Source organism: Macrosteles quadrilineatus, unplaced genomic scaffold (assembly GCF_028750875.1).
Source record: "Macrosteles quadrilineatus isolate MER2022 unplaced genomic scaffold, UCM_ALF_1.0 Scaffold_7__1_contigs__length_78375512, whole genome shotgun sequence".
NCBI classification, from domain to species: domain Eukaryota; kingdom Metazoa; phylum Arthropoda; class Insecta; order Hemiptera; family Cicadellidae; genus Macrosteles; species Macrosteles quadrilineatus.
In genome coordinates, this window is record NW_026542600.1 from 66,994,542 (window position 1) to 67,007,087 (window position 12,546).

The 12,546-nt window shown below is 33.0% G+C and overlaps 1 protein-coding gene across 4 annotated transcripts in view; it reads right to left on the reverse strand.

Annotated features, from left to right (window-relative positions):
- LOC128997754 (unconventional myosin-Va) overlaps positions 1-12,546 on the reverse strand; it is a 66,012-nt gene that overhangs the window by 23,496 nt on the left and 29,970 nt on the right. For all 4 annotated transcript variants that reach the window (XM_054423416.1, XM_054423413.1, XM_054423415.1 and 1 more), the window contains 4 exons: positions 11,433-11,686; positions 3,810-3,953; positions 2,284-2,418; positions 1,636-1,741 (listed from right to left, as the gene is read on the reverse strand). In XM_054423416.1, the coding sequence (XP_054279391.1) occupies positions 1,636-1,741; positions 2,284-2,418; positions 3,810-3,953; positions 11,433-11,686 (639 nt within the window). The remainder of the gene's footprint in view (positions 1-1,635; positions 1,742-2,283; positions 2,419-3,809; positions 3,954-11,432; positions 11,687-12,546) is intronic.

The window sequence follows — 12,546 nt, forward strand, 5'->3', positions numbered from 1 at the left end:
ATAATATAATAAAATCACAATACTACAAACAGTTTAAGTTTATGAGTAAAATTTATGCACAAAGGATAGTTAATATGAACAGAAATAAAATTATGCACAGAAAAAAAAAAACAATACTACTTTAAAACTGATAGTTTGATGTTTGAAAGAGATTTTCTCTTCAACGTAATCTCTGAAGAAGTCTTACATGAAGGGGTGAAATATCAGTGTTCTGTTTTATGTTCTTTTATTGTGTATTTATTAGCCCCTGGACTCAAATTTCCTCAGGTAAGCTAGCTGAACTATATTCCTTTTCAAAAAAATTCCTTACCAGCCAATTGACTTTCCTTAAAGATTTAAAATCAATAAGGAGTTGTTAAGTTGAGTTGATTTCTACTTTTACCTTATTAATCAGTTTCAATGCAAAATTCATCAAAATCATGTCTTTTTACATAAATTCAGTTGAACCATTGTGTAAGGTTTCAAGTTCATACGTTCAATCATGTTCGAGGTATACCGGGTGTTCAAAAAGTCTGGCAACGCCTTAATATTTTTCTTATTAATTAACGCAGAACAATCTAACTTCAGAATTACGTCCTCAATGTAGTTGCTGACTATTTGTTCATTTAAACCGTTTTTTTTTTTTTTTCGCTTTGGGGGGACGAAATGTAGGCAAAGGAAGTCTCAAAAATCTTAAATGTAGACATAGGATGAATTATACCTCAAATTAAAGGCCTTTATTAGGGAAACACATTGCCGCAAACCCAATTGGAAAAGGAAGATTCCTTTGGAAATATCAGCCTCTCAAAGTTTGTTAACTTTTACGTAGCGGAGATTAAGAGACAGAAGTGAAAACTCAACCATGTTGGTTATGACAGTGTTTTAACGTAGATAACTTTTTAGCTGGAGTGTAGAGGGAGGGAAATATCACTAATGGTAGATTTAATCTTTGTTGAAAAACACATTAATTAATATACAAGATACCCATAGGGGAAGGAATTAATGTGCTGCCTGCAGCCCTCAGTCAGCAATTAATTTTACCGAATTTGTAGACTTTCACTCTAATTGCTATAGCAAGAAAAGTATTGGTAATAATTAAATCATTCTTTTGCCATTTTGTTCAGAATAAAATTTTTAAAAGTGTAAAACTAAAAAAATAAAAACAAAAATTATAAAAAATAATTTTAATAATAATTTTTTTAAAGTAAACTTAATTTACAAATTCCAAGATTAATCCAGACACCAAATGACACAATTATCATAAAGTTAAATTAATGACGTAGGAAAATCAACAGTTGTTTACTTTTATAAGTAATAACATAAAAAAATTTTGTTTTACCTTACCACAGCTGATTTTGGGTGATATCTGGTTTCCATGGAAACACAACCTTTGTTATTCCCAAAAATGAATTATTAAAAATACACAAAACAAGATATTTATAAACATTATACAAGTAAACAAATTAAAAAAAAAACGAGCTGCGCTCGCATGTTGGATTTTGGACCTGCGGCGGCCAGACGAGTAACGCTCGTAAGTCGGCGCCAATGGGTTAAGGCGTTACCAGACTTTTGGAACACCCGGGGACCTATGTGTAGTGAGTAGATGAGTGAAATTTGCTATACTTTACTTTTGCTACTTTGTTTAAAAATACTTACTCATCAACTCATCTGCTGATTTTCCTGGAACATTATCGGCTACAGTTTTTCGCAGGGATGTCAAATCTGCTTTTAACTTGCTATTTTCCATTTCCAGTTGTTGTAGCTAAACATGAGAAAGTAAAAATGAGACAAAAGTGATGTTTGTTAAAGGATAAGTTTATGATTGTGAAATTCCAAGTACATTTGGACATAAGTAATGAAATTGAAATGAAATGTGCTTTATTGTACAATTTGGAACATTACACAATGATACATACTTATGTGCACACAAAACAATGGTTACTAAACCGTCTGTTTGGTTGACACATTAATTTTGTTTGTGAAAAAATAACAGAAAGTACCTCCTTGACAAAAGTCTGAAAATAAAATTAATAAACTTTACATAAAATACATTTTTTTCTGACATTACAAGGAACAAATTCAAATCATTGACAAATAAAAAAAAATTGTAGAACTGTTTACTTGTAAGGAAAAAAAGAAAATTGGAAAACGCCTAGTGACCAGTCATTTACCAGTGGAGGAAATAGTTTTAGCGACTAGTCAATAGTCGTTTGCCAGATGCAGGGTTAACAATAATCAGATCTAGTGATCAGCCGATGGACTTTGATATCATTGATTGACATGTTTTAACATTTACAAAATTACCTTAAAGTTGTCCTGGGCTTTCTGTTCGGCAGGTCCGTCATCCTTGTCTTCAAGTCTGCGATGTAGTCTGTCTCTCTCACTCTCTACAGACTTCAATTTCTGCTGTAGCTTCAGAACCAGGGACACGTCAACTGGCTGCGAACAATAACTCAACTAAACTACTGTTTCAAAGATACGTCGTTGTACGTCGTGTGTATTTCATTACACTTCCATTTTTTTGTAAAGAAAATCTCAAGCAAAATCAATAACTATGCTAGAGAGTTGGTTGAACATTTAACGTTATTTTACCTACGATGGTTTTTTAACTAGCCTTTTCCATTCAATTTTTAGAATTGAAAAGATTCACTTTACCGCAATGTTTACTTAGGTACTTTACAGAACTAGTGTGGTAAAGCAACAGACCAATGGGAATCAAGGATTGCGAAGAAAGAAGTAAAACTGTAACACTTAGAACGTCAACAATCAACTCATCAGCTGGTAACAACCAATTCAATTGTTGATCTCCCGACTGCTGCTCGGAATGTAGCGTGTCACCGTCCCTACATTAAGTGTAATAATATTTCGTTTTTTTTGTTTGTTTTTGTTTCTAAGTTAAGTTGCAACAGTTTTGTTAGTTCTTTCAGGCCTTTTGGGCTTATCTAATTTCAATGCAAGTGTAAGAACAAAGAGACGCATTGAAGTTACTTGATCCCGTATTGGAATAGGGAGGGGGGCACGCGGACATTGTCATCTAGGTATTAATCACGCTTCACCCATGGTACTGTCTACATCATTGCTCTTGCTCAAAATTAATATATACACACACATTCGCATCTAATAGTTCAAATAAACCTCACGTGTTCAGCATCAAAATTACTATTTTATTTTTTATCTTCCCATTCTCATTAGGCCCTACTCTCCCTTAATTAGAGTAGTGGTGGCAGCGATACCTCCTGAAGACCCTTGACTTTACTTGCGACCGGTACAAGAAACTCACACATTCTTTCTTTAACCAAAAATTAAACTATCGATTTGCTAACCAACAGTCCCAGGAAGGTTTATTGAAATATTTTGAAAATGTCAGATAACTCTAGTAAAAAAATACATTGAAGTAAGGGATAAAACGGTATGTGATAATCTTTTACCACCTAAATTAATGAAAAGGTCAAATAATATGCACAACGTTTTTATTGATTATCCTTCACTGATAATAATTATATTTAAATAGATACTTAAATCTTGCTTGTTTTATTTAAATGTTGTTAATAAATTGTTTCAATATATTCAGTATTGGTAAGCTAATATTTGTCTACTTATACCTGAAACAACACTTATGGTAAGAATGCTGTTAGCAGTGCCTATTCCCTGAAAAAAGTTACAGAAAGAGTGTAGGTGATGAAATTTTATAAACATGAATGAAAAACGATCATAGGTAAAGTAGTGTAAGCAACTCGTAATTAGCCTTTACGACACTCGTAGATGTTTCTACTTGTGTTGTTAAGACTGTTGCGTAAGCTACTATTATAGTTGAGAGTCAGATTGTTTACCTGGATATCTGGTTGTGGTATGTTGGTTGCAGCGGCTGACTTGCTGCGGTTGATGGTTGACTCTGGTGTGGTTTGTGAGCTCCAGTCACTTCCACGGTCTGTACTTCTGCTGCTAGCTGACCGCACTGAGCCGTAACCAAAGTCCTTCAACAGATAAATGTTCAATATATCAACTCTGTATAGTCATAGTCATAGTCATAGTCAAAGTTCTTTATTCATTTTTTGTACATAGTTTGTACAGTAAATAGCGTCATATATAATACAATACTAAATCTAATTAAAATCTACTATGTACAGTTAACCAAGCAAAAATGAAAAGTAATAACAAAAATATTTATATCTACAGTAGGTTATATCTGGGAGGTGGAAAATTCTTCTGTGGAGTAAGGGGCCAGTTGTATTAAATATTCTTTCAGCAATTTCCTGAACTTATTTAAATTATTTTCTCTTCTTATGTTTTCTGGAATATATTTAAGAAAAGTATATCCTGTGTAGGTTGGTTTCTTTTCAAAAAACTTTAATCTATGTGGCAGGATAACCTCATTTCTCTTTCTAGTATTATACGAATGAGCTGGGGACTTAAAATTGATAGTTGTACAATTCTTTGCAATGAGAGTAGTTTCAATAATATATTGCCCGTAAACAGTTAAAATATTTAGATTTTTGAAATGTTCTTTTGCTGGTGCATCATACTCTAACTTAAGCATGATCCTGATTGCTCGCTTTTGCTGTTTTAATATTTTTTCCAAATTTAAATTTTTTGTTGAACCATACAGCGCTATGCAGAACAATATATGAGAGTGAACATGGGCAAAATAAATATTTTTTAATGTTTTCAGATCACAGTAATAAGACATTTTAGATAATGCGTGAATTCCTGAATTAATTTTGCCCAAAATTTTATGCACATGTTCGTCCCAACTCAGATTTTGATCTACTGTCAGACCCAAAAAATGTATACTTTTTTCGTGTTCAATGTTATGGTTATCATGTATTATTAAAGGTTCTAGTAGTATTTTACTTTGAGCTGTCTTGAACATTACAAATTTAGTTTTATGTGGATTTAAAAGTAAATTGTGATTTCTCAAATAGTTTCCAAGGTTTTCCAATTCAATGTAAGAACACACTTCAGTTTCTTCTTGTGAGGCAGTTGATAAAACGAGATTTGAATCATCAGCGTAAAGACACAACTTACTATTAAGCTTATAGATTAATGCGCTGTTTACTCCTCTCAGGTAGCAAAGAAAAAGCAAAGGCCCAAGAATTGATCCTTGAGGTACTCCAAACCTGATTGGCTTACAATTTGATGATATTTTAGTAATTTTATTATATTTAGTTAAGTGGGAAATTTCTACATACTGAGATCTATCATGGAGGTAAGAACTGAACCAATTTAAATCATTTTGAGAGAGACCAAGAACCTGAAGTTTTTCTATTAGCTTTGAATGTCTAACACTATCAAAAGCTTTTGAGAGGTCCATAAATATACCTGTTGTAAAATTTCCTTTGTCTACTGAGTCTATAACAGACTCAATGAAAGATACAGCAGCACTAACAACTGACCTACCATGTCTGAACCCATGCTGGTTATCATCCAATAAGTTATTTGTTTCCAAAAATTCAGATAACTGCAAATGCACTGCTTTCTCAAATATCTTAGAGATAGATGATAGTACAGATATTGGTCGGTAGTTTAAAACGTCTGCTGTATCATTCTTTTTGTGTAATGGAATTATTTTTGCAAGCTTTAATTGTTTTGGAAATATGCCTGATACAAAGGACGAATTTATTAGATGACACAAGACTTTACTTAATTTACTTTTAACAGCTTTAATTACTGTCACTGGCAATTCATCATGACCATATGAATTTTTATTTTTTAAAGATTCTATAATTTTTTCCACCTCCCTTTCATTTAATTGTTTAAATCTAAACTTAGGTTTTACAGTCAGATGACAGTTTGAGTTAATGATTACATCTTCCTTGACAAAGCTACTGTCACTACTTTTATCTACGTCTGTTACACTATTAATGAAATGATCATTAAAGGTATTCGAGATTAAGTGTGGGTCAGAAATTGTTTCAGTACCTACTTTAAGATTAAAATTAGAGAATTGTTTTTCCTGCTTATCCCCAATTTCAGAGTTAATTATACTCCACACTGTTTTTTGTATGTTTGAAGAATTATTAATTTTACTGTTGAAAAAATCTGTTTTTGTTTGGATTAGTTTAGTCTTATAATCTTTCTTTTCCTGGTCTAACTGATATTTCAATCTACTATTTTTATTCTTGCGATACTCCTTGGTTAGTTCTATTATAGTAGTTCGTTTGGTTTTTAAGTCCTCTGTAATCCAAACTTGTTTTTTATTATTTTTTGTGATTAACGTTCTTGGAAAAGCTAGATCAAAATAATAAAATAATAATTTGTGAAAGTTATCATATTTATCCTCCACAGCAGCGTTATATACATCAGTCCATGTTTCTTTAGACAAAAAAGAAGAAAAAAGGTCAATGTTTACTGTTGAAAACTTGCGTATTTCTTGTTTTTTAGGACGCCCAATATTTTTTTTTAAATTGTTTGATTTAATTTCTAGTAACTGACCGTCATGATCAGATAAAAAGGTTATTAGACCTTCTACCTTAATTTTAGATGAATCTATATTTTTTATTAAAAAATTATCAATAGCTGTTTTTGTGTTTTCTGTAACCCTTGTAGGAAAATCAACTAGGTATTTCATATTATGGCTTTTTAACATTTCTTTAAATAATTTGTGTTTGTTATCATTTTTAAGTACATTGATGTTAAAATCCCCTGCTACAACCAATTTGTCACATCACATTTCTTATCCAAATACTCAATAAGAATACTTAAACTATCTAAAAATATGCTTACAATTGAATTAGGTGATCTGTAAATTCCTACTATAATATACTTATGTTTATTTATAATAAAGCTACTGGCACAAAACTCAAATTGCATATCTTCTAACAAAACATCACTCAGTGACTCAGGCACAGTCATCCCCCTCAACTCAAACTCCATATTTGATAAAATCATAACACCACCTTTAGATGTGTTTTTTCTTGCAAAATATGATTTCACTGTGTAACAATTATTAATGTTAAGACGGTTGATTTCTTCCTCTTTCATGGCGTGTTCTGTTAATATTATAATATGAGGTTTTATTTCATTGAGTGTTACTTTTAAAGAATTGATTCTGGAAGGTAAATGCATGATATTTTGATGAAAAATTGAAACTGAATATTTGAACTGTGCTACTTTATTGGTGGAGTCACTTGATGTAACAAGTTTAAAGTCTTGTGAGGTGACTGAACCATAGAGCCACTGAGGCTTGAACATACTGGATCACTCATAGCACTATCACTGTTACTCTGCTCTAGCGCCTCCTTATATGAGAGGTCGCCGGGTGCCACAATCACTTTTACACATTGGCTTGCTGTTGTTGAAGTAAGGTGAGATGGTACAGGGGTGACGGATGCAGTAGGTGTCTCGGTGTTGACAGTTGCAGAATCAATGGCAGTCTCCACAAGATCAATGACATCAGCGACAGGTTCAATGGGTATTGCTTCAGCTTCAGTAGAAATTGATGCGTTGGTTTTAGGTATCTCGCTTACTAGTTGTTTCATCCGCAGCATGAAGTCCTTGTAGGTTAAACCGTTCTTTAGCATCTGAAGAGGTTTGTGCGAATAACAAACTATAGTGACCTTAGCTTTAGTACTTTTTTGAAAATGAAGGATGTTATTTATAAAGTGATCTGGACTTACTTTGTCTCGAATACAGCCCATTGGGGAGCATATTAGATGTCTTAGCCCCCTGTTTTTGAAATCTTCGGTAAGGTCTTTGAAAGCAACATCATAGTTAGTTTTGTCCGGTTTTTCAAAATATCTTGATTTAGTTATTAAGCTGTAGATAGAGGCACCATTAGGGATATTTTGTGCAGCAAGGTGATTGGTTAGACAGTGGTGTGTTTGTGGTTTTCCAAAGCACGCTTTGAAAACAATTGCAACCCCTGCTGTCATGTTTCCAGGGTCAGACAAATCAGCAGAAATGCTATGACCGAATCCTACAGTTTTATCATGCTTATAGCATCTAATGACCTCTGCCATATGGGTTTCTCTTATTTGTATCGGCTCAATCAAGTTTTTAAATGTAGCACGTGTTGACTCTTGTGTTCCTTTGCTTGAAGAAAGTCCATCGTAAGCATTTGTAGATAATATTCTTGACAAGGTGTCTCGTACTACAAAACCTAGTTTTTTTTTACCCCTTTGATTTAAATGAAGTCCATGCTTTGTAAAGTGGATGTTTTTAAACCTGTTGCCCTCCAGATCAATGAGATGAACGTTTTTTATTCTCTTTGTTATTGATCCAATAAAGTTGTTCATTTCGTCAATTTCTCTGTGCACTGGATCCATGATGTCAGCATCGAACCTCCTGGGAACAGTTGTGATAAGTAACGTTTTATTTTGACTTAGTTTAAGAAGGCTTCTTTCCAGAGATTTGTAGAGAGATTGAAAGTTATTATTGAGGGAATCATTTGTGCCACCCATGAGAACAATGATGTCATCTGACGAATGCTTTGCACAATCTACTACGTTTAGTAAGCCAGCATTAGGGTAGACAAACCCAACCGCTTTGATCTCTCCACACCCAGCATCTTCAATGAAGCTTTGTACACTTCTACCCTGGCTATCTGAGTAAAGAGACAGTTTAACCTGTTTTTTAAGGATTTTTCTGGGTCTCTCAGCATTTTTATTAGTATTGGCATTGGCACTTTTTTGGGATGGTCTTGTTGGGACAAGTGTAGTTTCAGGCATTTTATTTGACACTTCTAGTTCCTTTAAAACTTCAAATCGGTTTGATGTTATAACTATTTTGTCCTTGTCAGTTTTCTCAGGTGTCCGCTTTGTTTTTCTTTGGGAACGCTGTATGTCCCAGAAAGGTTCTTTCTCTTGATTAATCTGGACATCACTACAGGATTGATGAGTCTCACTCAGCTGCTCGGCCATTTTCGTCATCATCTGAGAAATCGCCTTTGAGTCTAGGTGAAGCGCCAGATTAAAATACAGCATAGCCAGTAGGGCACGTTTTGTGATCAAGGTTTCTACTGTAATGGGTGGAAATGAGGCATGTAGGTTATCTAAAGACTTATTTCCTTGCAAAATGTGCTGTATAATTATGTCTGTGAAAATTAGCAAGTAAATGCCACAGTCAAAAGTATTTATCTGCTGAGGAACAGTCACTGGTGTGATCTTGCATGCATTGTTGATATTCATAAGTTTCTGCCAAGCTAAGCATATCTTTTCCGCATGGGTATAGTTAGCTAAGTGTGAGGAATCAAAGTATAAAAATTCCTCTCTCTCAGTGACATAAAGCAACAGACTCCAATGAGAGCCAGAACCGCCTTGTTTATCAACTGCAGGTGAGTCATTTACAGGTATGAAAATGTGAGATTTATTCTGTAAATCCGCCTTGTCAAGTAAGTGTTCATAATCTTGTAAACACTTGATAGCTTGGGAAATTATTGGGTTCATCAATAAAATTTGTGTTTTGTTGAGCACGGATGAGGTTAATAACTGATAGTAATACTGTATAGAATCATCTGTGAGCCAGTTATTCCCTAAAATTTCTAGTGTAGTTGTGGATCTGTGAGGTAAAACTTTGCTCTGTTGGTGATCACAAGTTGTGCAGTTACTTGTTTTATTTAGTTCATTGACTGTTATTTCAGTATTTTTAATAGGATCTGCTTCATCATCTGACGGTTTTATAGGTTCTTTGAGGTCTTGTGTGTTCAAAGGAGTGCTGGTGACTGGAGATACTTTAAATATACCTTCAGAACTATTTTGCAATGAATTAGGCTCAGTATTTGACAGATTAGAGATACTTTTGTCTTTACAGCTTATATTTAAACTTCGGTCTGCTTCCTTCATTGCTGCATTAAATTTAGGATTTTTTGGCTTGTAAATTCCATAGAGAGATTTGTTTTCATTGAATAAACAAAGATCAACCTCCTTCACAATACCAATTTCATTTGTACCAAAGAAATTGACTGTGTATTTCTTGAGGGTGTTAGCTGAGCTTATGTCAGTAATAATAGCTGGCCAAAATGGATAACCTTTTATTTTTGCGAATACTTTTTCACCAGTATTAAATTTTCTCTTTAATGGGTTCATTATGTCTAACTACAATAAGTAATATTCACTAAAATAAAAATAAAATAATCATCTTCTGTAAAAAAATAAAATTAATAATAAGTCCTTTAAGTAAATAGACAGTCTTTATGCTATATATTCCACCAGGGGGAAAATTAAAGGATAGTAAATCAAATTAAAAATAGGTTTATAAGTAAATAAAATCAAAAGGTTAAAAGTCTCTTGAAGTAATCAGTATCTGAAGTATAGATATATTCAGGTTTCAGATATTCATGTTTGTAGTTATCAGTTGCCAGTACAAAGGTCAGATCACTCACTCGGGTTTTCCTTACCCAGCTTATCTATGGTCCCATCTTATCTATGAGCATTGAAATAATCCTGCAGTTTATCAGAAAAACTATAATTTATATAAATTGGTTACTTGAATGAGAAAACCGATTTTACACTTTCACAGATAAAAACTTACTGAATATTTAGGTATCAATTTCTTCATGTAAAAGTTTAATTTACTACTTAAATCTTATAAAAATTGAAGAGCACAAATGACACAGCTTTTGCAGCTACAGGGTCTTCCCCCTCTCTATAGCAAATATACCCATCATTCTCTGTTATCTGTCACCCTGCTACAGTACTTAGATATTTTTTGGAAATGTCATTTTATTTTACTGTACGAACATTGAACAAGTACAACATTCAAAATAACAGTTCTGTAATACTCTTGTAAGTAAGTTAATTTAAAAATAAATATGTATTATTCACCTGTGCAGGGTTTAATTTCTTCTAAAACCTCCTAAATCAACTTACTGTACAGGTTTATAATAAATAGGATTTCTGTTATCCGTCTATTCGCTTAATTGTCAAGCTCCCGGTCCTGAGGATGACGGTTAATAGAGGTTCTATGCCTATCTCTGTATATAGGTATGAGATAAATTTGGAAAATTGTTAACAATTTATTATCATAAGTCAACTCAACACAAATTACAATATGATAAATGTTATAAATATATTTGCTATAGGGGTTTACCAGCTAGGCCTATACAAGAAATCGCCTATGGCGATCAATTAGATGTTTCAGTTACCATTTTCAAACTGTAAATTAATGAATTATAAATGGATAACTTGACGCTCTTTAATAACTTGCAATATTCATAGAGAGATGTTAATGAAACGAATATTATGTTTGTATGTTTATTTATTTTGTATTCGTATTTTGTTGATCTCACGTTTGTGTGTTCAATGACCAACCTTGGCTGAACTTCACATCACTAGCTGATGATAACATTGTCAAAACAAAACAGCTGATCTACAACTGGTGGGACGTCTATCTTACTTACTTGCTACAAAATCCTAAAATCAAATACCTAGAATATAATTAAAATTGTGTGAAAGGCTTTATTTAATTTTAGAAGACATTTCATCTCAAATATGTTTGTAATATTTCAAGTAGCCTACCTCTTCTGGCATCTCATTGATGAGTGTAATCATGGAGTCATCTATTTGTGACAATCCTGATGAGTCAGACAGAGAACGGTTGTGTAGGTTGGTAACCTTCCCTCCCTTTAACTTGATGAGTTCACGTTCCAACATGTCACAACGCGCCTCCAAGTCATTCTTTTCACACAGAACCTTCTGGTAGTTATTCAGGTCTTTGTCAGCCTCCAGTAGTAGCTGTTGTTTTTCTGTGTCCAATCGATATTTCAGCAACTCTGGAACCAACAAAGTGAGATTATTTTGAATAAAACTAGCAGAAATCTTCAAGTTTAGTTACATTTGAAAGGTAAAATTTCATGTATTTCAATTTTGCCAGTATAATAAAACCCCAATTAACCGCCCATCGTGGCAGGGGACTAACTGAATAGAGGGATAACAGAAATTCCTTTTTAACTTGTTATTATAAAGAAAATAACAATGAATTTGTAAATAAACAACACAGTGCACTCTTAGTTACAAATAGTATAATTTAATTTACAGTGCATAAATATTAACATTTATGTATGAAGTGTAATATTATAAAACTGAGGCACAACAAAAACCATGGTTTTTTTGAGTGACGGAAAACAAAGAGTGACAGTTAAAAACAGACTTTTATTCATGGTTCTATCGTACAAGTCATTGGCAAAGATTTATTTTTAAATATAAGAAAAAAAAACTAAGGAAATAATATTTTTTTGCAACTTACTCAATTATATTTTGTTAGCAAACCTTTTTCTAAAAATATTTAATAAAATAAAAACTGATTACTTTATTGTTTTATTTTGAAAGGCATTGTAGAAAACAAAACTACCCTAAATCCTCCCTACCATTTGAGGTAACAGATATTTGACTTAACACATTGCCTACCAGCCGCCACACTCCTCTGTATGAGGGGTCTTGTTTAACCTGGTAGTGAATATGTTAACTAAATCCATATTAAAGACGGTACCGGTACCTAAAATGCTAATAAATTAATATTTTTTTCTAGGCTTTAATTGTATTTAGGCACACCACTTCATTGGTGCAAATCATTCAAACCACTCATATTTACAGACTTAACATCTGTATTTAATTTGATAGTTCAAAGACAACA